The 26,128-nt window shown below is 38.2% G+C and overlaps 1 protein-coding gene across 5 annotated transcripts in view; it reads right to left on the bottom strand.

Annotated features, from left to right (window-relative positions):
- Positions 1–26,128, bottom strand: part of TBC1D9 (TBC1 domain family member 9) — a 51,646-nt gene that overhangs the window by 19,928 nt on the left and 5,590 nt on the right. For all 5 annotated transcript variants that reach the window (XM_040554771.1, XM_040554770.1, XM_040554768.1 and 2 more), the window contains exons 2-9: positions 15,987–16,097; positions 9,903–10,021; positions 8,120–8,348; positions 6,914–7,175; positions 5,328–5,535; positions 2,423–2,629; positions 811–981; positions 262–412 (exon numbers count right to left, since the gene is read on the bottom strand). In XM_040554771.1, the coding sequence (XP_040410705.1) occupies positions 262–412; positions 811–981; positions 2,423–2,629; positions 5,328–5,535; positions 6,914–7,175; positions 8,120–8,348; positions 9,903–10,021; positions 15,987–16,097 (1,458 nt within the window). The remainder of the gene's footprint in view (positions 1–261; positions 413–810; positions 982–2,422; positions 2,630–5,327; positions 5,536–6,913; positions 7,176–8,119; positions 8,349–9,902; positions 10,022–15,986; positions 16,098–26,128) is intronic.

Raw genomic sequence — 26,128 nt, 5'->3', positions numbered from 1 at the left:
TTAACAGAATATACACTGTGCTTTTTTTTTTTTTTTTTTTTTTAATATTCTTCCCTAGGTATCTGAGCCTTGTTTGAGAAAGGATGTTTTCTCATCTAGACAGAACTTGTCTAAACCAGTCTTGTGCCTGTTAACGCACAGCCTTACTTGCTCCAAATATTTTTGCATGCTTATTAACTACACCCTTAAATACTTTTGAAATCCTCTCTCCCCTCATGCTTTTGCTTATATCCCACAGTCATATTCTGAATGAATATTTACCTGAAAACAGTAGCCAAAGTTCCCCCCTCATGCTTTCTGGAATGCCCTTCAGCACAAGGTCTCTCGTCTTCTCGGTACGATACATACAGACTCCTTGGCCATATTCAGCAAAGTGAATCTTCCACGCTTGTTCTTTCAAAAACTCTTTAGCCTAACAGCAATGAAAGAAATGCATAAAGATGGGGCTTAACATTTTTAATAGTGTTAGAAAGAGAAGTGCTAAAAGCCTGTAATGTTCTAACTTTCCAAGGGAGCAAGAAATAACATGGCTACAGTCCAATTCTCTTCTTAATGGGTTGCCTCCTCCCATTTCTTAATTTCTATTCCAGTAGACCTTACTGTTAAAAGAAGACTATTGGAGCAGTTGTACTTCAGAAGAGGCATACAAACTCTCACATGTGAAATGTTTTGTTTTTGAAAAAAATATTGCCACTCGTAGAGACAAGTCTGTGGCAGAATGAAACTTTGCTGGGTCAACAGGATGTATTTTAAAGAAAACAATTTTAACAACTTTTTTCAGTCAGGTACCGCACTCAGACATATTTTTACCAGCTTGGGGTTGAACTCCTCAGGTGACCTCCGTCGATACATAGTCATTAAAGCTTGAGTTGCTGTTGGAATGCCATTGCCATTGAGATTGAACTGTCGCTCTCCTTCCGACTCAGAGCTGAGGCTTTTGTGTGTGCTGGCAGAAATGATACTATTTGATCTTGTAAACACCTGCAGAAATCGGTCATGAACAACACAGGCATAGGACTGAACCAGTCTGGACTTTTTTACTTTCTTTTACTTCAAAGTTTCTGTATGCTAACAGCTAACTCAGACTGAGCAAATTAAATCACCCACATACAATCAGAGTAAGAACAAAACATAATTTAAACCAGTATAAAATAATAACACTATCTGCAGTTTCCTCAATAATTTCCTCAATTATTTTGCTCCCCTCACTTGAAAAAAAAAATTATTCTAAAGAAAATTGAACACTGTCAGACTGTGATTAGGAAGAAAAATACTTTGGAGAAAAAGGACTCTGACTTCTCAAACAGCTTTGAAAACTTTTACTACAGTTAAGATCTCATACAGCAATTCACACTATATGCCTAAAATTGAAATTAGCAGTCATGTATGTCTACATATATAATCATATTACTAACTGTAATAGTGATGGCAATCATTAATTTGTGCTTATAATTCCATAGGTAGAAAAAGAAGTTCCATTTAGGGAAAAGGTAAGAAGTTTCAGCATTATGCATACATGCATATGTGCTCTGGAATGCAACTACAACACACCGATTATACCTTACCACCAATAAAGCAAGTCAAAAACTGACTTTTAAGATTTATATGGCCAGCAGGGTAGGGCCATTCAGCGCAATACTAAGGTATGGTTTAGTACATAGTTGGAACATGAGGTCTACCTACATAAAACCAAAATGATACAGCACAAAAGCCTTGTCTGCTTTGAGACCTGAACTGCTAAGCTTTGCTGGGTTAAACAGATCTGATGAGGCTGTGATATGGAGCACCTAAATTCACACAAAACTTAAGAATTCAAACAGAAGCCTTGATATTCATAGTGTCTGAGAAACATTCATCTAACTACATCTTTTAAAAACTATTTACTTTGCACAGGTAAATAGCAAAGAAGTTCAGAACAGGACCACCTGTTTTTAGTTCAAACCTTCTGAAGTTCAAAAACAGTGTATTTATAATCTCATACGTCCTTCTCTGAAGGATCGAAGTATCCAATTCAGCAGTTTGACTTGCATTAAAATAGCTTTATATTAACTGATCTTTTCAAAATACTAAAATTCAACAATTATATTTTGACTTGGGTAAGTCATATTAAACAGTATTATTCAATTAACCAGATAGTTAACCATGCTACTTTTCACAAAAGATGCACTTTGATGTTAGAATGTGGCAGCAGGAGTTAAAGTAGCTCTTCCACTTCAACAGTGATTTCTCTTACTTCTAACATGAAAAAGATATTCTAGTCATAACATTTTAACTGTACAGCTTAGGGGAAGCTAAAGGCTTTACATCTAGAAGGTAAGGTTTCTGTGTACAAAGGTATAGCACTTAAAGGTTTTTGTCTTCTCTCTTATCGCAACAATTGAAACTCCCTTTTAGTAAACGATACCTGTTCCCCTCCACATACCTCATCGTCAGAGCTCATACAACTTCCAGAAATATTTTTTTCCAAGTATATTTTTGAAGTTGTTTGTTGCAGAAAATCTGAGATCCTCTGTACAAGAAAGTCTCGGTCTTTCAAGTTGGCAAACAGGAACGTCATTCTGTTTTTAGTGCTGATTGATAACGGGCTGGGCAACACACTGGAGCTGTCTGCTTTTTCCACTATTGTCACCTAGGAAGAAACAGTTAGCAACAGATTAAGATCTTTAATTAATCAAGTTGCCTGGTTTAAGAAACTAAGTACAATAAACTCTTGTCCCTTCCTCTCCTATATCAAATCATCATGAACATCCCTCTACTGGAAAACAGGGTATGGATTCAACTGCTCACAAGTCTGAGGATGAAGACTGTCATCCCCCTACAACTGGCTTCTGCACATTCTCCAGCAAAACTCCTTTGCACTGCTTAGTTTATTTTACTCAGGCTTTGTTTTAAAAGTAGCAGTAGAACAAAATTTCTTCTGTGGGATGCAGATCTATGAGCTTTTTGTAGGACCTCCAAATCCCTCTCTTGGTCTTCAATGCTAAAATAGGCTGAAAATCTTGCTTACTTTTTACTGCTAACACATGTGAATAATTATTATTTTTTTAGTAACTCTCCTGTTCTACTATCTTATAGCTGCATACTGTAATAACAACTGTTAATGCAACTCCATTTTCATGACACACAGAAACCTGCAACTAAGGGAAACTAACCCCATACTTTTCCTTACAAAGGAAGGCATCCAATCCGTGACGTGAAAGTTTCTGTTTGACCTTCAGTTGTTAGTGGTCTGGTCACTAATCTAACTGAACTCCAGCCTGTAAACAGTACTCACACTACAATCTACCGAACACAGGGCACAAGTTCCCTGAACTTTTAGTGAAGTGTTTACACCAAGAAATCTCAAGGATAAGTCATACATGATGGATGAATTCTTTAACAGCTGTGTGTTCTAAGCATTACCAATTATTAGCCTTAAAAACAAATTAATCCAGTTCGTGCAGTTCATACTTTGAAGAAAACACAAAGCATAATTCAAAGCACTTTTAACTTCTATGACTTTAAACAATTTCCTAGGTAACAATAACTGTCTTACTGCCTTTGGAATAGAAGAGGGCACATTTTGGCTTACCCGAAGTATCTTTTCTTTTTCTTTTTCTTTTTTTTTAAATTTAAAGTAGGGATCAATGGTGAGACATTAGTGTGTAATATTCACGTTTCTCTAGCTAAAAGGATAACTGTTTTTCACATATTTCCTGTGAAGATATATTTAAAGACCTCAATGAACAGCTCAGGTCCTAAATCGCCTTTCTGTCCTGTGAACTTCCGTTTATTTTTCTGTTTGCTACAAACGTGTTAGTTCTTCATTGACTTCAAGGACCTTCACCAACAGCATAATTAGCTAAAGAGTGTTCCTATGTTGTTTTCCTATTCCACTTAAAAACTGTTTGAGCATAATCAGCACAAAAAGAAGAATTTATAGAGGCACGGGACAAGCATTATGGCAAGCGTGCTCTGCTCTAACGAGAGCTGAAAACTGCTTATTGCCTATTGAAGTAGAGACACAAGTATCTGAAGTGCTGATCTTGGAGCCTGCACGTACTAGGAGCAGCGAACAGTGCAGGCAGCTGCTGAAAATCTTTTCCAATCATCATTTCTGAATCAATGCTTTGTTATTGCCTTATCTGTCAAAACATCTCCAGAATGTTCCAGAACACTGGAATTAGGGTCTGAACCAATGCTTTAATTAAATAGAAAGCTTCCCTTTTCACTATCAAGGGTACTGATCTGTTGATCCAATGGCTGGCGTTATCCTGCGTGTTACCATTCTCCTTGTTGGTGCTGGAGACTTTACCTGTTCAGAATAAAAACACTTATTCCTTCAACTATTTCTTAAAGCTTTGAACCCCATGCTACTGCAGCTGTGATTATCAAAAACAGTTGTTCAATTTGTATCTAGGAAAAGAGGTCCAGTTAAATGCAAACCTTATTCCCCTTCTCTAACACTTTACTCAGAGGACTGTTGCTCCCTCTGAATTCCAGACAACTAGCACAATCGTAACTGAATGTCTCTGCTCAAGTAACCAAGGTCATTGCAACACACCATGGAGAAGCTGTACTTCAAGGTTTCCAAACAAATACTATTTGTTTTTACTCCTAATGACATATGGGAAAAAAAGTGCTTTAAATATGCCATGGTTCTTCAGATAAGCTAAACTGTCCTTGTTTACATGAGCTCTGCAACTGTTCCCAAGACTTGACACATTTTTCCATCAACCCACAAAGCAAATCAATCATACAAAATCTCCCCAATACATCTTATTTCGTTGCCTCAAACTTTAATTATTTTTTACTGAACACGTATTTTAAGCAACCAACTTTAAAAAGGGCAGCACAAAAGCACTTGTTAAATGCTGGCAAATATTTTCCATATACAGGAATAAATAATTGCAAGTTTGTCTGCATGAAGAGACAATTCAATTCATTAGTATTACAAGTCTTTTTACATCTGACAGAAGCAAATTATCTGACAGATTCTTTAATAGAAGTTCCACTCATCTATCTAGGAAGTCTTATCGTCCCTCTCTATGAGACAAAAAATATACCATGAAAATGTAAATCAGAATAACAAATTATGTGAGAGAAAGAAGTCTTTAAGGTTGTAAAAACTGACAGGGAATTCCACGTGAATTTTAGTAGCAGGAACTTAGTTCTAAGACACACACTCATCAAATATTACTTAGAACACATCAGAATAGTATGCTCAAAAGAGGTTAAAGGGATGAAAAGAGGTTTTCTCCAACAATGGGGAAAAAAATTAGGACGCAATTTCCAATACAGTATTGCTTTATTTTTTGCCCTATCAATCTACATATATAAGTATTTACCTCTCGAAGAGGGATAATAAGGCTGCACAAGTTCTCTTCCTTACTAGTAAAGCAAATGTAGTTTGTAGAAACAAACATCTGACCCAAAATATGCATTTTGTTGAATGGAGTCCACAGAGTACAGTCTGTATGTCCATCTAACTTCTCATCCTTAGGAAGTCGAAACAACGCACGGTATCTCTCACTCTTTGCTCTGGCATCAAGATCCCTAAACAAACAAACAAAAAAAACCACCACAAAAAGCTGCCTTTTGTTTAAAGGCACCTGTACATAATACATTTTAAGGTATATTTTATACAAGCCATTGCAAGTTACCTACAACATACAACTCCGTTAAACACGTTAAACACAGCATGCAGTGGAAATAGTTTGCTTGTAAAAGATGTATAATCTCCCCTGCTGGAAGATTCCAAGACTACATAAAAAAACATCTGCCACAAATGACTTGGATACAATGACGCTGAATACTCAGAGGGAACAGGCTAGGTGATTTTTTGGCATTTGGCCCTATTTTCTGGGAGTGCGCGCAGTGAATCCAGTGATGGGACGCAAGGCAATGGCCTTAAGTTGCGTCAGGAGACGTTTAGACTGGGTATCAGGAAGAATTTATTATTGGAACAGGAGGTTAGGAATTAGAATGGGCTGCGCTGGTAGATTGTGGAGTCGCCATCCCTGGAGTTATTTAAGAGACACGTGGATGTGCTGTTCAGGGAAATGATCTAGCAGTAGATTTGAGTGTTAGGTGGATAGTTGATGATCTTAAGAGTCTTTTCCAACCTAAATGATTTTATGATTATTAAAAAAAATAAATGAGACCACATAATATTATGCCAAAAATGTTTCTTTGATGTTGATTTATTAACACAATGGAATCCTTAGGGCTAGAGTCTGTTAATAATTTCAGGATCTAGTCTTGCTAATGCAATCAATGTAAAACACTGAACAGTAACGGGCCTGTACTACAAAAGATTAGACAAACCTAAGGGATCAAATGCATGTCAGATGTCACCAAGTAATGAGAACTATCGACAAAAACTGACTAGTCTGTTATATGTCAATCATGTTAGTGAATGATAGAAGGAAAAAATTAAAAAGAAACTATTAAATTGCAGTGTGATATCCATAGAAAGATGTAAATTCCAGACTTTATTTCATGCCTTGGAACTTCATTTCATTGCTTGTAGCTCTACTACTTTAAATAAGTTCTAGATGGAATTCATTATCTAGAGTCATTTTTTAATTCCAGTTATAGGACCAAGTATGAATGCTAGACATGTTTCTTGAAGAGGCCTTACAACAGATATCTAATGCAGCCAGTGTCAAGAGATGCATAAAAGCTTCTGAACAAGTGAGAATGTGACTCTAATGTGTCTCATTTTGCATATTTGCATATTTTTCTGCTCCTATTTCAACAGGAGACTAACTAATTATACCTAAATAATTCCTCACCTTTTGCCATCACCTAGAATCAATCATTCTTTTTTGGAATAACACTATATAGCAACATCATTAGAAAACTTCTAAACAAAACGCTGTAAGTAAAAGGAATGAGGAGAAGCAAATGACTAAGAGCCAGTGCTACCTACCGTTTCAGTGCAGATACTTTTTTGGGGGATTTCTTTTTCAGCTTGGGTAATGACCTGTCTTGTTCAAACCCTTCATTGTCCAAAAGTTGTCGCATAGCTATATTGGCAAGCTGTTCCATTAGTTTAAATGTCTCATTGATATTAAGGAATACTGAGAAGAAGTGTTCACTGGACCTTGTGCTCACTTTGATCATATCAGGGAAGAGTAATGTAGCATTCTTCTCAAGTTGAGTAATATCAACCCAGCGGATAACTAACTTTGCTGTACAGAAGTAAACAAAAAGATTCAGTGAAAAAAATAGCACATTCAAAAGCATTTATCTTCCATTTTCTATAAAATGTATTCAACTGAAATTTTCTTGCATCTTGAAAAGCTGGGAGGACAGCATAAATAGCTAGCTGGGCTAACATAACTTATCACTGTTACAGCACTTGCTCAGACTCTGATATCCTCTTTCCTAAGAAAGCAAGGAAATGTAATGTAGTCTGAACACACCAGACAGGCTTCTCACTACTCCACAACAGCTAAAGCAATACAATTAACTGTTTCACAGTTTATTTATCACTTGTAAAAGTATTTTGTAAAAGCCCTAATTTAATCAAAATATTGCATCCCACTTCATTAAAAAAAATCAAGAACTTGAGCAACTAGACAAGAATCATAAAAGAGCTTCTGTATATAAGATCAGTCTGTTCAGGGATGATGGATTTAATACTGCCACTGTCTAGGTATTTAGTCAGACTCTCCTACTACACAGACTGCTCAAGCAAATGCTGTCCAATGCTGTTTCATGGGTATTTGTCTTTTATAGTATTGCACAGATGTCATACTCAATTTGTTTGGGAGACAATTAAGTTTTTATTTCATGTCACAGTGTACAACCACAAGCATTTAGGAATCCTTCCGCCAATACTACAACAATCAGGATAGCATGTAGTATTAAAAAAAGCTTCTTGCACAGATATTTGAACAAAGTATTTCTCCTATGTGCATCTCCACTTGTCAAAACACTGGCTGAAGTTAAAAAGATTTGTACAGTTCATCACCAGGATACTCTAGTGTTTTATTTTTATACATCAAAATATTTCAAACATTACAGCAATGACATCCTGTTGACATGGGTCAACAGGCTAACAGTAACAAACTACGGAAGACTTCCTAACAATTCTTAGATGCACAAACAGACATTTCACTGCAAAACATACCTTCTCTTCCCATGAGGAAAGAATAAAAGCAAAGGTGATTAATGCTGAGATACACCCAGCCCTGACGGGGCACTTTCCCCTTCCAGTAACTGCAGGAGTAGTAGTTCACTAGTTTCTCTTCTTCTGGCATCCCAAATAGCTTATGAAACTTCACTATGGCTTCCTTAAATTTTTCTGTATCATCATCCTCCTTGATGCCATTGATTTTGTTGTACTCAGCAATGATGCCCTAGAAAGGAGCGAAAGAAGTACATAGCACGCTAGGTGCTACAGAGTATCAGACATCCTTATTACCATCACTGTCAGGGGCAAAGGCCACAAGAGTTAACTGTGATGTCAAAGTATTTCACTTATCCTTCTGCCTATATAGATATTTACCTTATTCAAGGCTGTCTTCTGATTACCTTGCTCCCCACCATGCCTATGCCAAAAGTAATCAAACGTCAACCACTTAACTGCTTTGCTAGGATCCTGTTTAAAATTAACAAATTTATCTCTAATCCTAACTACTCTTTAAAGTACCCATGATTTGTAAACTTTTTCCCTTTCACATAAACATGTTCCTTGAGGAGACAAGGATAGGATTTCACTAGAAATTTTTTTCTAAAAAGAAGGAAAAAAAGAATCTGTTTTAAAAGTTATTTTATGTTTTTCCTAATGAATGATTCCTTTTAGGATCTTGAGCAGAAGAAAGTAGGAGAAAAGAAATATTAGATTCGGATAACTGTCAGGATGGAAAACCATTCACACTTGTAGGTGCAGAAGTTCTCAATCAGATCTGAAGTGGCAGCAGTCCAGTGAAAAGCTGCTTTTTGATACCTCAAAGACTACAGTTGTTTCTGTTCTATATTGAAGTTCCGCTCTACTCACTTATTTTCCAATTATTTTTTTTAAATGTCCTCTATGTTAGAGATAAAAAGATACTGCTTGCCTTCAAATAGGTCCATTTACATGGAAAGTATAATACAAGACAGCGAATCATCATTCATTTGTCGGACAAATTTTTAATGCTCTATAAAGTATGAAAATATTCTAAAGTCTAAAAAGTAACAATTTCCTTAAAGGATTACATTTCACAAATTACTTCTAGCATAAGTTGTTTCCATGAGCATCTATAGCCCTCATATCTGATCATGTAGTAAAACAAACTACCAACTACGGAATTCTTAAAGCAGTTGACCTACTACCTGAAATTATAAAAGAGGAATTTAACAAAGCCAATGCTTAAAAATACACAGAAATTAAGTACAGTAATTTTGCTTACAATCAATCTTTTACCAAACTACTTATTTTTATGTAGTTCTTAGTGTGGATGAAGTACATTTATCAGCATAGCTATTTTCTCTCCTATAAGGAGGGAAAGATGTACTGGTAAAACCAAAACAATTGACATCTCCCAACACCATCACAAATGTCAACACTAAGGGATTTAACCGCACAGAAAAGTAAGAAGGTATTATACAATACACGTTAAAAAAAGTCAAAGCTTTGCAATGAAAGTTACTCAGAAAACTTAAGACAGAAACAACAGTGCGATTAATTTTTTAGAATGCTTTAATGTTCACAGCCCTGCATATAATACTGTTTTTATTGCACTGCTGTAGTAATGTGCACTAATGCCACTTTCCTTTATATTTACAAACATGTTGCTATTTGGAATGTTTTTCCTTTCAAAAATATGGAGCAGCCGTGGGAATACTAGGTCAAATTTCTTTAGAACTCATAATAGTCTTACATCCACAATCACATCTATCATTATCAATATTTACAATAATATAACTACCTGTATTTTTCCTCTGACAAATGTATTTATGTCATTCTCATTCTCAAAGATAGAAAGAGTTTGCAACAAATTCTGTTCAAGCCATTCCCAGTGTTCAGTGATTTCCTTCCTTGAGCAACCTGTATATAAAACAAAGAAACAAACAAAAAAATCACAAAATAAGAAATCAGCGTCTATGTCCTCTTAATAAATAAATAAATGGCCTACATAAAACTTGCCAGTAACTACAGTTGCCATATAACAGATGCTGTATCCTTGGAAATTACAAAATTCTCCCCCACGGTCCTCTAACTTCATAGTAAGTAGATGGCAATCTTCAAGATATTCTGACAAGCACAAACTGACTATGTCAGTATCACGAGCAAGAAAATCCTAAATTTAGAATTCCAAACATAGTAATGACACTGTGCTGTGCAGCATCACACTGAAGAGTTGGCAAAGGTATTACTCACATCTATTGGGAACTGACAAAAAACAACTGTTGTATATTCTACAATTGGTTCTTAATTCCTCAACACTACATACAAACACAAGCTACAAACCAATGATGAAATCACAAGAGCAACGCTGTAAAGGACCATTTTTCTATTATTTTTCCATTTTAAGTCTATTGTGATGGCTCTTCCTCAAAAGAAGGGTGCTGAAAGACCTCCAAGAAAGCTATTTCTTTCTAGGGGTGGGAGAATTGTCAGAGGTTGCTTATTTTTCAAAGTGAAAGAATAAACTAAACTTCAAGTTTTCTTAGCAAACCAAAAGGGGCCAAATGAGATCTCTTTGATACTGAGGAAGCAACATACATGCAATCTGTAAAGTAGTTCCGAAGAAGAATGAAAAAGCTTCGGGTATGAGCTAGAGCTAAGACATGCAAATTTTCACTTTTTTTTCTTGAGATGGGATTTTAATAAATGTAACTTCCATTTTGTCCCTCTGTTCTCAACAACTTGCAGAATGAAGTTGTTGGTGCTCTTCAGTATCTCTCTGTGACCATCCCGAATTAAAAATAAATTCAAGCACTCAAAAAAAAAAAAAAAAAATACTCCACCAAAAGAGGAGGTTGAGGGAATTGTGTCAAAATAGGGACTTTTAAGTATTTTCAGAAAAACAAACATTACGTGTTCACATCTATATACGAAGCTTGATAAAAACATGTCAATCCAACTAGGAAATCAGATCAATACCTCATCGGTTTTGTTCAATCACAGTCTCAGTTTGTTTTACTCAGAACTAACAAGTAAATGTATCTACATGCTACCTAACACCTACAGAATACAGGAAAGCATAGCTGTTCACATGGAACAACCGTTAGAGAGTGGTGACACTACAACTAGCTGTTGCTGATAAACTCTCCAACTTAACTACAGGCACAAATCGTCCACGCTAGTGCTATACTATTTTAACATAAATGTTTCTGCTGTTTATAGAAGAATTCAATGTAATCCTCTTGAATACAAAACAATTGTTTTCCATGTTGCTCAGCAACAAGTAATGAAGAAAAAATAGTATTTCTATGGAATACAATCAGAGGGTGAGTCCAGAGGAGGGCCACAAAAATGATCAAGGGGCTGGAGCACCTCTCCTATGAGGACAGGTTGAGGGAGCTGGGGTTGTTCAGCCTGCAAATGAGAAGGCTCTGGGGAGACCTTATAGTGGCCTTTCCATACCTAAAGGGGGCCTACAGGAAAGCAGGAGAGAGACTTTTTGTCAGGGAGCGAAGTGACAAGGAGTAATGGTTTTAAACTAGAAGAGGGCAGATTTAGATTAGATATTCAGAAGAAATTCTTTACTCTGAGGGCAGTGAGGCACTGGCAGAGGCTGCCCAGAGAAGCTGTGGATGCCCCATCCCTGGAAGCGTTCAAGGCCAGGCTGGATGGGGCTTTGAGCAACCTGGTCTGGTGGGAGGCGTCCCTGCCCATGGCAGGGGTTGGAACTGGGTGGGCTTTAAGGTCCCTTCAATCCAAACCATTCTATGATTAAATAGCTATGGTTAACATCCTCAACCTGTAACCTCCCATCTCATTGTCTGCATTTCTCATCTCCATTTCAATTTTTGACTCCATAACTCTCCCAGACAGTTTCATCTACAGCAGATCATGCAAGCAGGCCAAAATCAAGATATGATATAGAACATTTCTAGCCAAGTTCTCCTCACAGTCTAGATCTTTTCCTTGCTTTATTTACTAAGGATTAAAGAAATATTTTCACTGCAATATTTTAAACTATAGGTCTATTAACTCTGCTACTGGCAAGCCTTTGCCCATCTTAGCATGTTAGAAGCATTCACTACTTTACCATCACTGGCCTTTTAGGTAAATCAAGGAATACCTCTAAATCTGAGGGAAAGAAAAAGAGAAAAAAAATTCAACAGTTAAACTACTTTGGAATAGAGCCCTTCAAAGTTAAGATACGAAGGTACAGAGGGAACATGACTGTGTTCAGGACTGAGAAGAAAATTAACATGTTATGTCCAGTCTTCTCTCCCAAGTACATACTTACCTGAAATGCTTATTAGTCAACCTGAACTGCTGCAATTTACAGAAGGCACTACAAGAGAAACTGTAACACTTCGGGGAGCCTAAAATTGTTCTTGCCAGTAACAGCAGGCTCAGGAATGGAATGGCAGAAACCTCACTTTGTGCAGAGCAGGAGGAGAAAACATTTAAAGCTCAATATACAGAGACAATACGCATATATATATATATATATGTGCGTGTATATATGTATATGCACTGTAAAACTCATAACTCTTTGTTAACCAGAACACGGGGGCTTTTCTCAAAACCTTTTCCAATGCATATAATACAATTTCAAGATTGGTGCTTTAAAATAATCCATGTTCTTTTTTTCACATATGGAATACGGATTTAGAAACTTGTATGGAAATGCACATAAAATACCACTACCGTGAAAAACCTACGGCAATGATTCTACACCTGAAACACACAAAGCCATAGTAAGGATGACTGATTTTACAGTTGGAATTGGAACTAAAGAGTTGTTTGTTTCCAAACAGGGTATACGTATATACCATCACTCTTTCCCTGAAATTAAGGGCTCTCAGATTTGGAATGGGGACGTAGCACAGAAAGGCTATTAAAATATACAAGGCTGATCACGTACAACATTTTGAATTTCTAGACCATTACAAAATTTATATGCCTTAAACTGTTCTTGCAAAGTCACCAATAACATCTTTCATATTATCTTTCCAGTCTAGTTCAACAGACAGAACTGTAACCTGTAGCAGACATGTTCAACATCACACTGCACTGGAAGAGGTGCTGTAAACAAGCCCACTTACAGAGCTACAAAGCCTCAGATCTAACCAGCTTGCATTCTCATACAGCCTACATACATAGAGTTAATACCAAAGCAAATTCCTATCCTTATCCAAAATGAACTATAAATAAATCTAGGTTCCAAACATAACTTTAAGTCACTTTAGAGCAAACAAAACCCCTTGAATTATTTTTTGCCCAGAAGAGTCTTGTACAGAACAAGATCAAATGTCATGCAGCATGAATGAACCAGGAAGCAATCACATTTGTTCCAGTTATTCCGTACAGCTACTCACTGAAGGCAGAGATTATTGCTTTGTGGAAGGCATAGGAGAATAGGACAAATCTCCGTAAAAATAAGAGATTACAAGTACCAAATAAATGGCAGTCTACCCCTAGGGAACAGGGAGGGACAGTTATACAATGTAGGACAAATCACTCGCATAGGTAAATTCAACAAAATCCCTTAATACCCTGTATAATGGTAACAACCCTTGATCAGTTCAGAAGGAATTGCTGTAGTTGTGAGTTCATAAAATAATCACAGTGCAGAGCCTTAGGCAACGCTGGGCCGCTCAGCTTCAAGGCTGCAGAGATAAATGATTTGCTCTGTAAAATTTTATCTCCCATTAAGAGTCACGCTATTCCCTTCAGGGGATAAGCCTGAGCTACTGCAGTCTTACAAAAATACAAAACAAAAATAATGAAGCCAATCACCCAGCCTGATATTATAAGATTAAAAATTCAAGAAACAGTCCACAAAAAATGGAAGCAGATATATTAACTACTTGGTTAGCAATTTCAGTTAGGGTTCAGATTCAAAATTGAAGAGCATGTTTATTAAAAACAGCTTAAATGTTAACTGAGTACCATATTTCTACATTCAAAACTGCAAGATCTGTCACAGAAAAGGAATGAAAATCCCTCGCAGTTCAGTAGCAGCATAAGTTTCCACATGTATGGTACATTTGTTTATTCTGAGGCCATAACTCATCCACCTTCCATTCTGTGCCCCTGGTTACCTGAGGACAAACATTGTTAATAAAATAATTATCTGTAGGTGTCACGCAACAAAACATACAAATGCGCTTAAAGAAAAAGTTACATGGTCTATTTCCAAAATCTCAAAAATTAATTTTTGAATGTGTGCACAGTATGAACACCTTTGAAGAACAACTCCTTTGAGAGCTTTGTGACGCATTTTCTTTGGAGGGGAGCCTGCAAACAGCGAGAAAATTTCTGTCCTCAGTTGTTCCCTTTCAAGGTTCTGGGACAGAGGTGCTTACTCACAGCTGTGCAGTGATACTCTGGTGAAAGGAAGATGAAATCTCACATGGATCTGCAACTAGCTCTGCTTGTGCACAAGTAGTGTAAAAGACTTACAGAGACAAGCACTTTTACCCTTCTTTCTCATGACTGGCATCCAAGGAAAGCTGAACTGCAATGTCTCATCACTTACTGTCACAGCAAAGTAGCTGACAGTACATAGCAAACAGTTAAATGAAGATTCAGAACCAACCTTCGTAATAGACTATTTCATTAATATCTGCTTTTACTATTAGCTGCCATTAAAGGCAAATTACTTTATACAAATTAAAATCATCACGGAGTTGATACTGGTAGGTGTATAGGGAAAAACATCTGTTTAAATTGATGCCCTCTGCCAGGTCTTATACTATTGAAAGTTGCAAGAAATAATTGTGTTAAGACAAGCTATTCAAAAATTTCCTACCGGATACAGAATATAACACAGCTCTGATACCACCTTTGTCAGATACATGAGTCTCATGCTTCCAAGAGCAGACTCTGCTTTGATCTGCTATCATTATTAGATCTATGGCAAGCCTTCACCCATTCCTCTTCTTCCTTTCCCAAGAGAGAGGGTTTGTCTGGAGGAATAGTCACATAGAGTACGTCCACATCACATTTTATTGAGAGAATAGGCACAAAGGAGAGGTCAGTGTTAGGCCAGAACTCTACGGCCTCATTAACCAGTATTTTGAATGTCAGGCAGCACATTGATTTACCAGCTATGATAATGACAGAAGAAATGGTCTTAAGGTTAGATATGTCAAAGTTTGAGCCTCAACTACCAAAAACTCTTAAGAGTTTTTGCATCCTTCTAAGAATATACACTTCCGTATTTAACTCTGATCTAGCTACTGCCTGGCTGAAATTAAATGCATAACTAGAAGGACAACATTGTCTGAACTAACTGTCCAGAAGGTCAGCATCCCTGGGATCTGGATGGTATTTATCCTGAAGGAGACTGAGTCTGTGATCCAGGAAATGTCATACCCATATTCAGTATTCAGGTGAGAGCTGGGTTTTTACTACCTTCCTAGTTTCCATTTCAAGGGAAGCCAGGTGCCCAGCTAATTTGGGGGCCACAGCCCAGGCACTCCTCCTGTTGTACATTTTAGAGACACCCACCACCCAGGAACGCTGTATTTCAGAAGTGCTGCAGGACTGAGCCATGGGCATGGAGGCATGGACACTAGACTGCTTCCCTGAGAATGTATTTGGGAGATGAAGGGTGGGAAATAACAGAGAACTCTCTCCCTGCTCCATGACCATTTCTGTTTTTACTCAGTCAGCGTCGAGCATAACAGATACATACATGCTGGCAATCAAGGTCTGAATATTAGACGCTCTGGAACTTCTTAATTTAACCACTAGAGCAGGTTTTCATCCTGACCTATTTCTTTGTCCTAAAATGACTGTGCACAGCAGGCAGGATGCTCTGTTAGTTATGTGGCACAGTACCCAGGAAGAATGAAAATCCACATGTCACTATGTTTGTCCTTACCACAGGCAATAGTCCAATAGACCAGGGAGTCTGGTGCTTGATAGAGGATTCGATACGGTGCCACTCTGGCGCTGGAGTCCAACACGACATCAAGAGTACCCACAAGGAGACCTACGGAAAGGGAAATTCTGATAAATACACAGTGATGAATCACCTGAGACCCCAAAGGAAGGGGCTTCATATGCTCCTAACCCCTTGATTCACCCTTCACAACAAAAGGCAGACCTATGTATTCATCCCCACACTTGTTCCCTCACATTATAAAGAAGAGTGACTCAACAGAGAAAATATCTTCAGTTTCAACAAGATTTCATCTTCTAAACATACATCAATCCTAGCATGATGGCAGACAACTTGAAGCAAAGATAGCTGTTTTATAAAACTGTATTTAAAAGTTATTTAGGTCTTTTCTGCTTCATATACTTTTGGACCCCTGGAGAGGGAAAAAAAAAAAAAAAAAGGAAAAGAAAAACCCAGATAATACACCCTAGAAGAGTTCAAAATTCAGATGTCAGCTAGAAAAAACTAAGACTTCCAGCAAAGATAATTATGCTATTTAATGGTCTGATCTTTTTTAGGGTAGAAAGGATCAAAATGCCTAACAGTCAAGCTGGTTTTCAGCTGAAAGGATACCGATGAAAGACAAAGCCATACTGTTTTCCAAAAGTAGATTTGAAAATTCTTTGCTAGTGAGGGACAATCAACAGTTGCATACTGAGAGCTACAATAACTCCTGACTATATTTCTGCAAATTCTAAATGGTATTTTAATAAGAAATCACATACAAAACATAATTCTAACCCCACCAAAACCCTCTCCCACCAGATGCCCTATTTATTCTTGAAAGATGCAAAAGATTTCTCCCTTTTCACCTTCACATAGAATTTTCATCTTCCCTGCAGAGATGTGGGTTGTAAATTCTCAGCAAATTCACATCTTAAAAACAGATGGATGAACTTTCAAAGATTTTTTTCTGCAAGTATTTATTAGGGCAGAAAATATTTTCAATAGCTGAAATAAACTGCACATACCAAAATCATTTTAAAACATTGATGCTCAAATCCTCTTTTCATTTCAACTGCTTTCATCTTTTCCCATCATAGTTGTACTAGTTCCCCATTCTGTATTGTCATGACTGGAATAGAAGACTGCTTCCCTAGCTATTCTTCTTTCAGTTTTGTTTTATGCATTATAAATATATAAAAGCACTACCTATTTTCCATTTTAGCAAATCCAAAAAATTAGAACTGCAACTGACATTTGGAAATACCCCACCTATCAGTGACCTTGGATTCCCCCATTTTATGTTTTTTATTTGTTTAGGACAATGAAGCTTATACATTGATCTTCACAGGCCAGATCAACTATAACCTATTCCTGCCCGATGCACTGATGCTCACCACGTTTTAATTCACAAATTCTGTAATAATGAGAAACAAGCCTGGACGTGCTATTGGTCATTAGCAAGCAATACTAGAAAGTTGTGTGCTGGTTACAGGATATGAATACAACACATTAACGTAAAATATCCCAGTGTTCATTACTCAAGCTAGCTTTGTTGTTACTATTGTATCTCTCATGTCTTTTGATTACTGGTGTACACTGACAAGCTGCCTTTGATCAATCTGCCACCAGCCCTCCTAGTTGCATCTTGACTCCTTTCAAACTCAGCAGACCGAAGCAGGTTAAAACATTTCTTTCACCTTCCAGCATTTCGCAATTTTTTGTTACATTCACCCTCTCCATTCAGCCTTCACAGACATAGTATGGCTCTGCTCCAGAAAGCACGTGCATACACACTTTCAACTACAAGCAAATATCTCAAATGCTTAAAGCTACTAGTGAACTTAAGAGCATTTCTCAACTGGATCGCAGACCAAGCCAGACACTACACTGAATGTATCCGCTGGGTTTGCTGCAAACTCATAGCAGGACTTGTGCCAAAGATTCTTCACACTTTGCAGCTTCACGTGTCTGCTGACGGTACTGAACACACAAAAAGCATGATGAAGTATCTACATAAAGTTGTCTGCTGGCCAAATGTAATCTTCTCTGAGGTACAGATACACTATTAAGTCACTGTGATCTTTAAAAATATGGTTGTTTCTTTCCTTGTAGTGTATTTCCAAACAAGTTGGTCTGAGGGTGGCCCTACTGATTCCATCGCTAGATCTCTTGGGGTGCTACGGTTGTAAAAACTGGGATACAAAGCTGAGGTTAGAGCTAGAATAAACCTACTGTTGCGCAGCAACAACAAGTTAAAAGAAGTGCCCCATCCTGTCTCCTCCTCCCTCATTACTGGAGATAGAAGGACAGGAACACTCCCCTGCCCCACCAAACAGAAACCATGTGAGATAGAGCTACGTATTCAAGAAAGGTGGAGAGAGCCATACAAACAAAAATAGGGCTAGGCAGCACTGAAACAGAGAGATGTTATGCGTTAAAAAAAGGCTGCAATATGTAAGAGTTGCCCAGTCCCTTTTCAGGAATAGAAACCGGCTGTAGAAATATCCCTGAGGTACGGTTAAAGGAAGAAAATTCACTGAACTCCAAAAGACCCTGTGGAAAATTCGAAGTCTAGCTTACCAAGTCAATCGCAACAGTTTATCAGTAAAACCTTACTTGCATAATAAAATAGTTATTTTGATAGATGATACATGTGATACTTCAAAATAATTTATGCATTCTTATATATTAAAGTCAATTAATATTTATTGTTGTCATTATACAATTATCCCTGATTGTTTTCCTTCAGGAACTGTTCCACTTTGCACTGTAGGACAGGTTTTTGTTTGTTTTCAAGGCAGACACATGACACAACCAAACTAAAAGAAACAGCAGTTCAAATAATCAGAGGAATTTCTACTTGAAGTGATCATCATTATAATAAAAAGAATATGAATTTATTTTAATATTGCTCAGTAACTCTCCATACAGAAAGTACCTTTTGAAATATGATTAATAACTGGAAGTTCACATAAAAATGAAACAAGCAACAAAGAATCATATTCTTTAGATTAGACTGGTCCTTGGGCATGAGCCAGTGAATTATGCAGGCATCACATCGTGTGACTACACTGATTGCAAGGTTTTTCCCCATGGTTTCATCAGGTTTCTGACTACAGTGAAATAAGGGAAGGAATTTCCAATGTAATAATATTGAACCTGCAAGCCCTTGTTCAAGCAAGCAGTTTCATCAGCAATGATCTAAAGCCCATGTTAAAGTTTGTGGGATTAGCGCCTGACTGACTGGTGACAGCCCCGATCCTGAAGGCACTCAAGCACAAGTAACCTTATATCGAGCAACAGTCCCATCACACATGCCGCATTTCTAGAGTAGCTATACCTAGACATGGGGGCAGAAGGGGAAGAAAAGGGAGGGATAATGTCTTCATTTTGTTTGGTAGAGCTTTTTGAATAAAATCAGCTTTGTCTTTTGCATACTTGTACTCTCCACAAAAGACCAGAAGACCACTCAATATTTTCTTCCTTTTCTGTAAAACATGAAGCAGTGACATGTCACATCTGAAACCAGGGAAGCCACAACTGGCTAGGAAGCCTGGGCAATTGCTCTTGCGTCACGTTACTGGAAGGACATACAATGCACTAGAGGGTGTTACTGAAAAGTGGTTTGGTTACCCCATGCAACTTACTCCGAAGGAAGAAATTGTACCGTATTTTATTTATCTGACCACTGTACCTCACATTTAGTCTTGAGCTGTCCAAGGATTATAACTCCACCTCAAAGTGCAAAGATTAGTTGTCTGTATTCTGCATTACGTTATGACTTACTGTGCTTGTATCCTTACACGGGCAACCACTTTTTGAAGTGTTTTTCACTAGAAGCATTTATTACCACATGAAGCCTGACCTCCTGTATAACATGGACCCCTTTAAGCCAAATGATTCCTATCTGACCAAACTATTTCCCAGAAAGGTAAGTTATCTTCATTTCAAGACCAGCACAATTGATTCAGACAGACTCTTCCAAGCACCACTGCACTGCACTCTCCTCTCTTTGGGAACCAACATCCCAGACAGCTTACAGTCCAGACTGCTTACAAATTACCAGTAAACTGTCATGAAATCAATGGATGTTCTGCAGTAGAAACTTGGTACACTGTAAACCACCACCGTGGAAAACACACACACTTTATAGTATATGAACACAAACAGCTGTCTAAGTCACAATGAATCACAGAACATCCTGAACTGGAAGGGACCCACAGGGAACGTTGAGTCCAACCCCTGGCTCTACACAGGACCACACAAAAGTCAGACCCTGTGTCTGAGAGCACTGTCCAAATGCTTCTTGAACTCCGGCAGCTCAGTGCCGTGACGAGCCTGTCCCAGTGCCCGACCACCCTCTGGGTGCAGAACCTTTCCCTAACGCCCAGCCTGACCCTCCCCTGTCCCAGCTCCATGCCGTTCCCTCGGGTCCTGTCGCTGTCCCCAGAGAGCAGAGCACAGCGCCTGCCCCTCCGCTCCCCTCGTGAGGGAGCTGCAGGCCGCCATGAGGCCTCCCCTCAGCCTGCTCTGCTGTGGTTTGAGCAAACCAAGGGGCCTCAGCCACTCATGTCTTCTCCTCTACAGCTTTCACTATCTTTGTAGCTCTCCTTTTGGGGTTCTCTAATAGTTTTATGTCCTTCTTACATCATGGTACCCAAACCGTACACAGCAATGTGTTTTCAGTTGCTTGAATATTTGCATATTGCTGTGCTTGATGACTATAGCACAGATATTTGCTGCAGGTATGTTTCTCCTCCTTTTTATGTCTAAAAATTTAACTAGTGATTACCTTCTTTTTTTAACCTCTCACAAGAATCTGCAAGGGGTTTTGTTGTTTTTTTTTCTATTACTGGTGTTTTTACATTAAAAGGAAAAGCAAGTTTATGCACCTTAAACATAAACATTTTTTTTGCTGCTGTTACAGCAGGATTGTCTTCCTGACAAACAGTAGCCCTGTATTACCAAAAGTTATGCTTTATTTTAAATAAAACACACAAATCAAGTAGTCTTTATCACCTTTCTACCACTCCTCCAACACCAATCTAATAATTGTTTGTGCCCCCACATTTTACCTGCTAAAAACAAGGTTCTCAAAGTAAATCAGGTTATATATTCAAGAGTGAAGACCTAGATTATGTATCACTTCTAGTGCACCTTATTAAAACACCAAAACCAATTTAGCTACTGTTTATGAACAACAATATATAGTGACCATTCAGACCATAAAAATCACTAGCAGCCGTGGCTTTCTTGCCCAGAAAGCACTACCTATCAAAAAGCTCGGGACAATAACCAACAGTGACGCTTCCCATTCAGCTTTAACCTTGCAGTCCTCAAATTTGAGGTGCTTTCAGCGCACAGCAGAAATCTGCAACACCTCCACTCTTCAGTGTCACAGGCAACCTGCAACAAATCTTGCCTAGAGCTGGAATGAGGTCACTCTGCAGTTGGTGCAACTGCTGTGCCTGCTACTGCCACCCAGGAAAACACCCTCCTCTCCTCCAGTTAGCCAGATGATGAGCATGTGTCATCCCCTGGCTCCCAAAACTGAGCCCAGCCCTGTCCCCATTGCTGCTACATCCTTCTCCCTGCACTACTACTAGCCACAAACGGTGTAAAAAAAATCCAAGAATCCAGCAGATGCAAAGATGCTTGAAAGGGGTTAGTCAATAGCTCTTAGGAGTCTCAGTGGAGGCAAAATGGGAGGTTGAAGAACTATGCAGTCGCAGCAGTAAGCATGTATGCAGGGCAGAGGAGCACCAGCTGCTTCCTACTTATTCCCTGCTCCCCTTTTTGTACCCTTTCAGCTGCCGCTGCTATGGACTGAGCCAGGGATGGGGACAGCAGAAATCAAGGCAGACTTGCTGCCATTTGACTTCTCACAGAGATATCCTGTGTGTCGCCCTTACTGAGTCTGTCAGAGGTCTGAATTTTATCACCTTGCCAGGCTATTTTCCTTTGTTTGCGGAAGCAGCCTGAAATGATACATTTTCACTTAATGCATCTCTATTTGCTGCGCTAGTAACACCACCACATAGCCTAAAACAATAAAAAAAGCATCACATCACTCATCATCATTATTACGGAAAATTTTACACAAATTGTTTGCAAGAGAAGACTGCTGACAAACCATTACTATCAACAGCCTGACAGTCTCTCAAGACATCTTCTGTTAAAAATAAACACTTCTTAAAACACCTAAACAAACAGCACACGTTCATCTTTTTCGCACCTAGAGAAAAACAGGAGTGTACAGAACAGAACTAAGACTTCTTACAGGTCACCCAGTGACTCTCGGAGTCACGCTCACGGGTTATTACTCAGTTAGCCCCACGGATGTTAGCAGCCTATTCGTATGTGAGCTCAACACCGCAAGTAGGAAAGCTGGCAAAGTCACGTGTCATTAGTAAGTAGTTTTCAAAACAGGCATAGTGACATTCCAGGAGAATGAAAGAAATACCGGTTATATGATTCCCTTACTTGCTGTGTGCTGATGACCCCTTCTCTTTCCACTAATGTCAGATGGACACATAATGAGCTCTGGCCATAATCCTGAAACATCCAAGGGACCTATTTGGATTGCAGACGTCTGACCATTTCTGAGAAAGCCCAATTCAGCCCTGCGTCAGCCATATTTTCACCCAGAGCATTCAGTTTCATATCGAAATCATGGACAACAGAAAAACTCGTCCTCAAGTTTAAATATTACTTCCTGGACTATAAAAACAATTACTCATGACAATACATAACTAAGATGTACAGTACAAGCTATTGTGTTTTGCCTAGGCACTATATGAATCATTTCTTTTCTTTTTCTTTCAAGACGGTCCACGTGTTTACATAATTAGCTCACTCATTTGTTATTATGGGAGGAGGTCATCCAATTACTTGACAGTCGAAACTCAACCTAGAGCAACAATGTGAACTCCACAAGTAATATTATGGACAAATCCTGTTAAATGGGGTGGGACAAAGCTATTTGATTCCATTTCATGGGATAGACTACATGAATAGTAAGTATTATATATACACCACTCAAAAGTAACTACAGTATTAAGCTTCCCATCCGAGTAATAGTATCCTCAAAAGTAAGCAAATATCTTCACTGCAAACACCACACTTGAAACTTCATGAAGGTTTATACAGTTTTGCATTATATGCATAAAATTCATACAAACTAAAGCAAAACAGTACCTAAATACTTGGCTACTGTCTTCCATATGGGTTATATAGCATTGACTTATATGAACATGTAACGTATAACAAAGAATACCCAAAACACTCTTCCTCTGGAACCAAAGCCTACGATCCGTTAAGTTTTCCTCAACTCCTGCCTTTGTTGCTCTTTCCTTCTACCACTGAACTTCACAGAAGTTTTCAAATATCAGTGAAACAGACACTGAGGAAGTTCTGTCACTCCAGTGACATTTAGCAAGACAAGCAGCAAACACAGTACTTGCTTCTGTCTTCAGGATGATGAACACAAATGAGACAAGACTGAAAACATCACCTTTTTTTAAAAAGCTTGGGTAGGGCCAACGTGGTGATCTAGCTTGACTACCGCAGTTTAAGACAGTAACAAAGGATAAAGCTTTCATTCTCCTTTCAAGTTTAACAATTGTGATCGCAACAGATTTTCTTCTAGCTATCTTAATTTTAAAGTGATCAGCAATTGGGTGCCCAGTTCAGTACTTGTCAAGGTGTCTAAACAACTGATGACCATCCCTGCAAAAATCTGAATCTTGCTTCTAATCCAAGTTTGACTGGGTTTTCGACTTTCTGCTTTCAGAATTTTTTGTAAATTTGGATAGTAAGCTGAAGCACCCTAAATCATTCTCAGATATAATTACATATATCACTGTTATCTACTAAGCATCGTTTAAAATATTTTAGCATTGTAGAACTTGGCTGCTTTTCTCCTCACCGGAGAAAATAAAACAGAATATGCATTTGCTACATATAGATATGGATGCATATACACACAGGGAAATAATTGCCTTTATTTACACTGAAGCCAAGTTTACAAACGATGAAAGGTCCAAGTACAGTAACTCACTCAAAATACATCCAATGAAGAAGTTCCCAGAAACAAACCCACTAGATTTGAACTGAAAGGAAATCCTAGCACAAGCGTAGACAGGCTGGGTAGAGACATGAGCAGGAACAGGCCATGCGTGACAGCTTCAGGTGTGTGATGGCTTACTGCTCTGAGGAAACTGACATTTGCACTAAAACAAAATCTCACACACCTGAAGAAGTTTGTTATTACTTGTCAATCACACCAGGCTATGAAGTGATGGAGAAACTTTGAGAATACAGATAGATTCAACAATTGCTTTCAAGGTATGATTAACAAAATAACAAAATTTACTCCTTATGAATTTGTTTTAACAAGCAAAATAAACAAAAATAACTTAGGAAGAGCATGACCAACAACCATTGACCAAAACAGCACAGAAGTCATTGAATTCCACTAAAAACTAGCTCTTACATAGCACCCCACTCTCTGAGTAGCATAAGCAAATTAAACAGATTTCACCCGACAGCAAAACTTAAATCAGCTGCATCTGCACCAACATAAGCCTCAAGAACAAATCAACTAAGTACAAGCAAATAAATACTGTCAAACTAAGAAGAAAAAACATTGTAAACTGAATCTAGCCAACAAAATCAATGGTATAAATCAACAACTGATGTGTGCACAGTAAACTCACCTTGAACTAAGGAACAATCCTGAAACAAGCATGATCAAATACATGTTAAATCTAAAGAGAAACAAGTTTTGCCAAAAGTAAAAAACAAGACCTAATGCTCTGACTGAGTACCCACGAGAAAAGAACCAAAATAATTTTAAGAACTTGATTTTAATAAGCTTAAATTAAGGCTGCTGCTGTGGTGCAGACCTCTATATAGGAACTTTGGAAAAACTTCAGAAAAAAAATGGAGTAATTGTGACATCTAGAAATACTTACAACCTTTATTTTGAAAGGAAAGTAACAGACAGAAGATTTCTAAGAAGCGCTCCAGAATCTAAACCCACCTCAGCACCAGATTTGAAAGCCAAATGCAAATGTAGTTTATTGAATGTCAACATTGACGAGACATCAGAAGTATGACGGGTAATCAGAAAGCTGGAGAAAACATCAATGGGATGCTTAAAGGCCTTTACATACCTTGTATCTTTATACTATAGCAAAGTCAGTGACAGCAACAACCCCTGCCTATTACAAGTCAAAGCTATCCTACAGCGTGATGTTATGAAGGACTGAAAAAAGTAGAGGCTGCAAGCATTAAGAACATAGAAAGCTGAGCAGATTCTGCATATAGCAAATACATGCATATAGATTCTGCATCTAAACAATACAAACTTTGGTATAATGCAGAAAATTTACTAAAAGACCTAGACATTGCTTATTACATTGAGGTCCTGTGTGACATTTCCAACAGGGTTTCACACAAACAGATCTCAGGAGAAACAGCAGGTCCAGAAAACATTACTGACTTTGTTTGTCAAGAAAAAAACATGATGTCAGAAGGCAAAAATGGCAAGTTACAGCTCAGAGGCCTTGATGGCCTAATGGAGTAATGTGACACATTACTCAAAGTGTAAAAGATGAAGTGACATCAGGGAAAGTCTTGGGCCAAGAAGCATTTTGGTACAGAAACCTGAGCTGCACAAGCACCAAGGAACACCAAGAATTTTCATCCCAGGCGCTGTATCTGTGCAAAGAGCGCATCATCTATAAGAACGGGAGATCAACGGAAGCATTAGACAGGAAATGAGACACCTTCCAATTAAGCACCTGTGAAAACGCCTGGGGATTCCGCAGAAAGCCCAGTGAGTCAATCCAGAGAACCAAAAGGAGTTCAGCTCTTTGACATCTGGATTCCTTGAAGTGGAAATCTGCTAGTGTGAAGAAGCAGATATACCCATGGCAAATCCTTGTAAGAAACCTCAACAGTGGGAGAGGAGATTTGATGCAACACTAGATGACAGAGCCAAACAGACATGGAAAGCTAATGGACAGGCTGACCACCTACATAAGTGATGCTAATTGTGTGTATTTTGATAGCCATTTCAAGCATCAGAAAGCATATTTTCTACTGAATTGTATCAAGTTTGACATGTAAAA

The sequence above is a fragment of the Cygnus olor genome, chromosome 4 (genome assembly GCF_009769625.2).
Source record: "Cygnus olor isolate bCygOlo1 chromosome 4, bCygOlo1.pri.v2, whole genome shotgun sequence".
In the NCBI taxonomy this organism is placed as follows: Eukaryota; Metazoa; Chordata; class Aves; order Anseriformes; family Anatidae; genus Cygnus; species Cygnus olor.
This window is presented reverse-complemented; position numbering and strand designations above follow the sequence as displayed.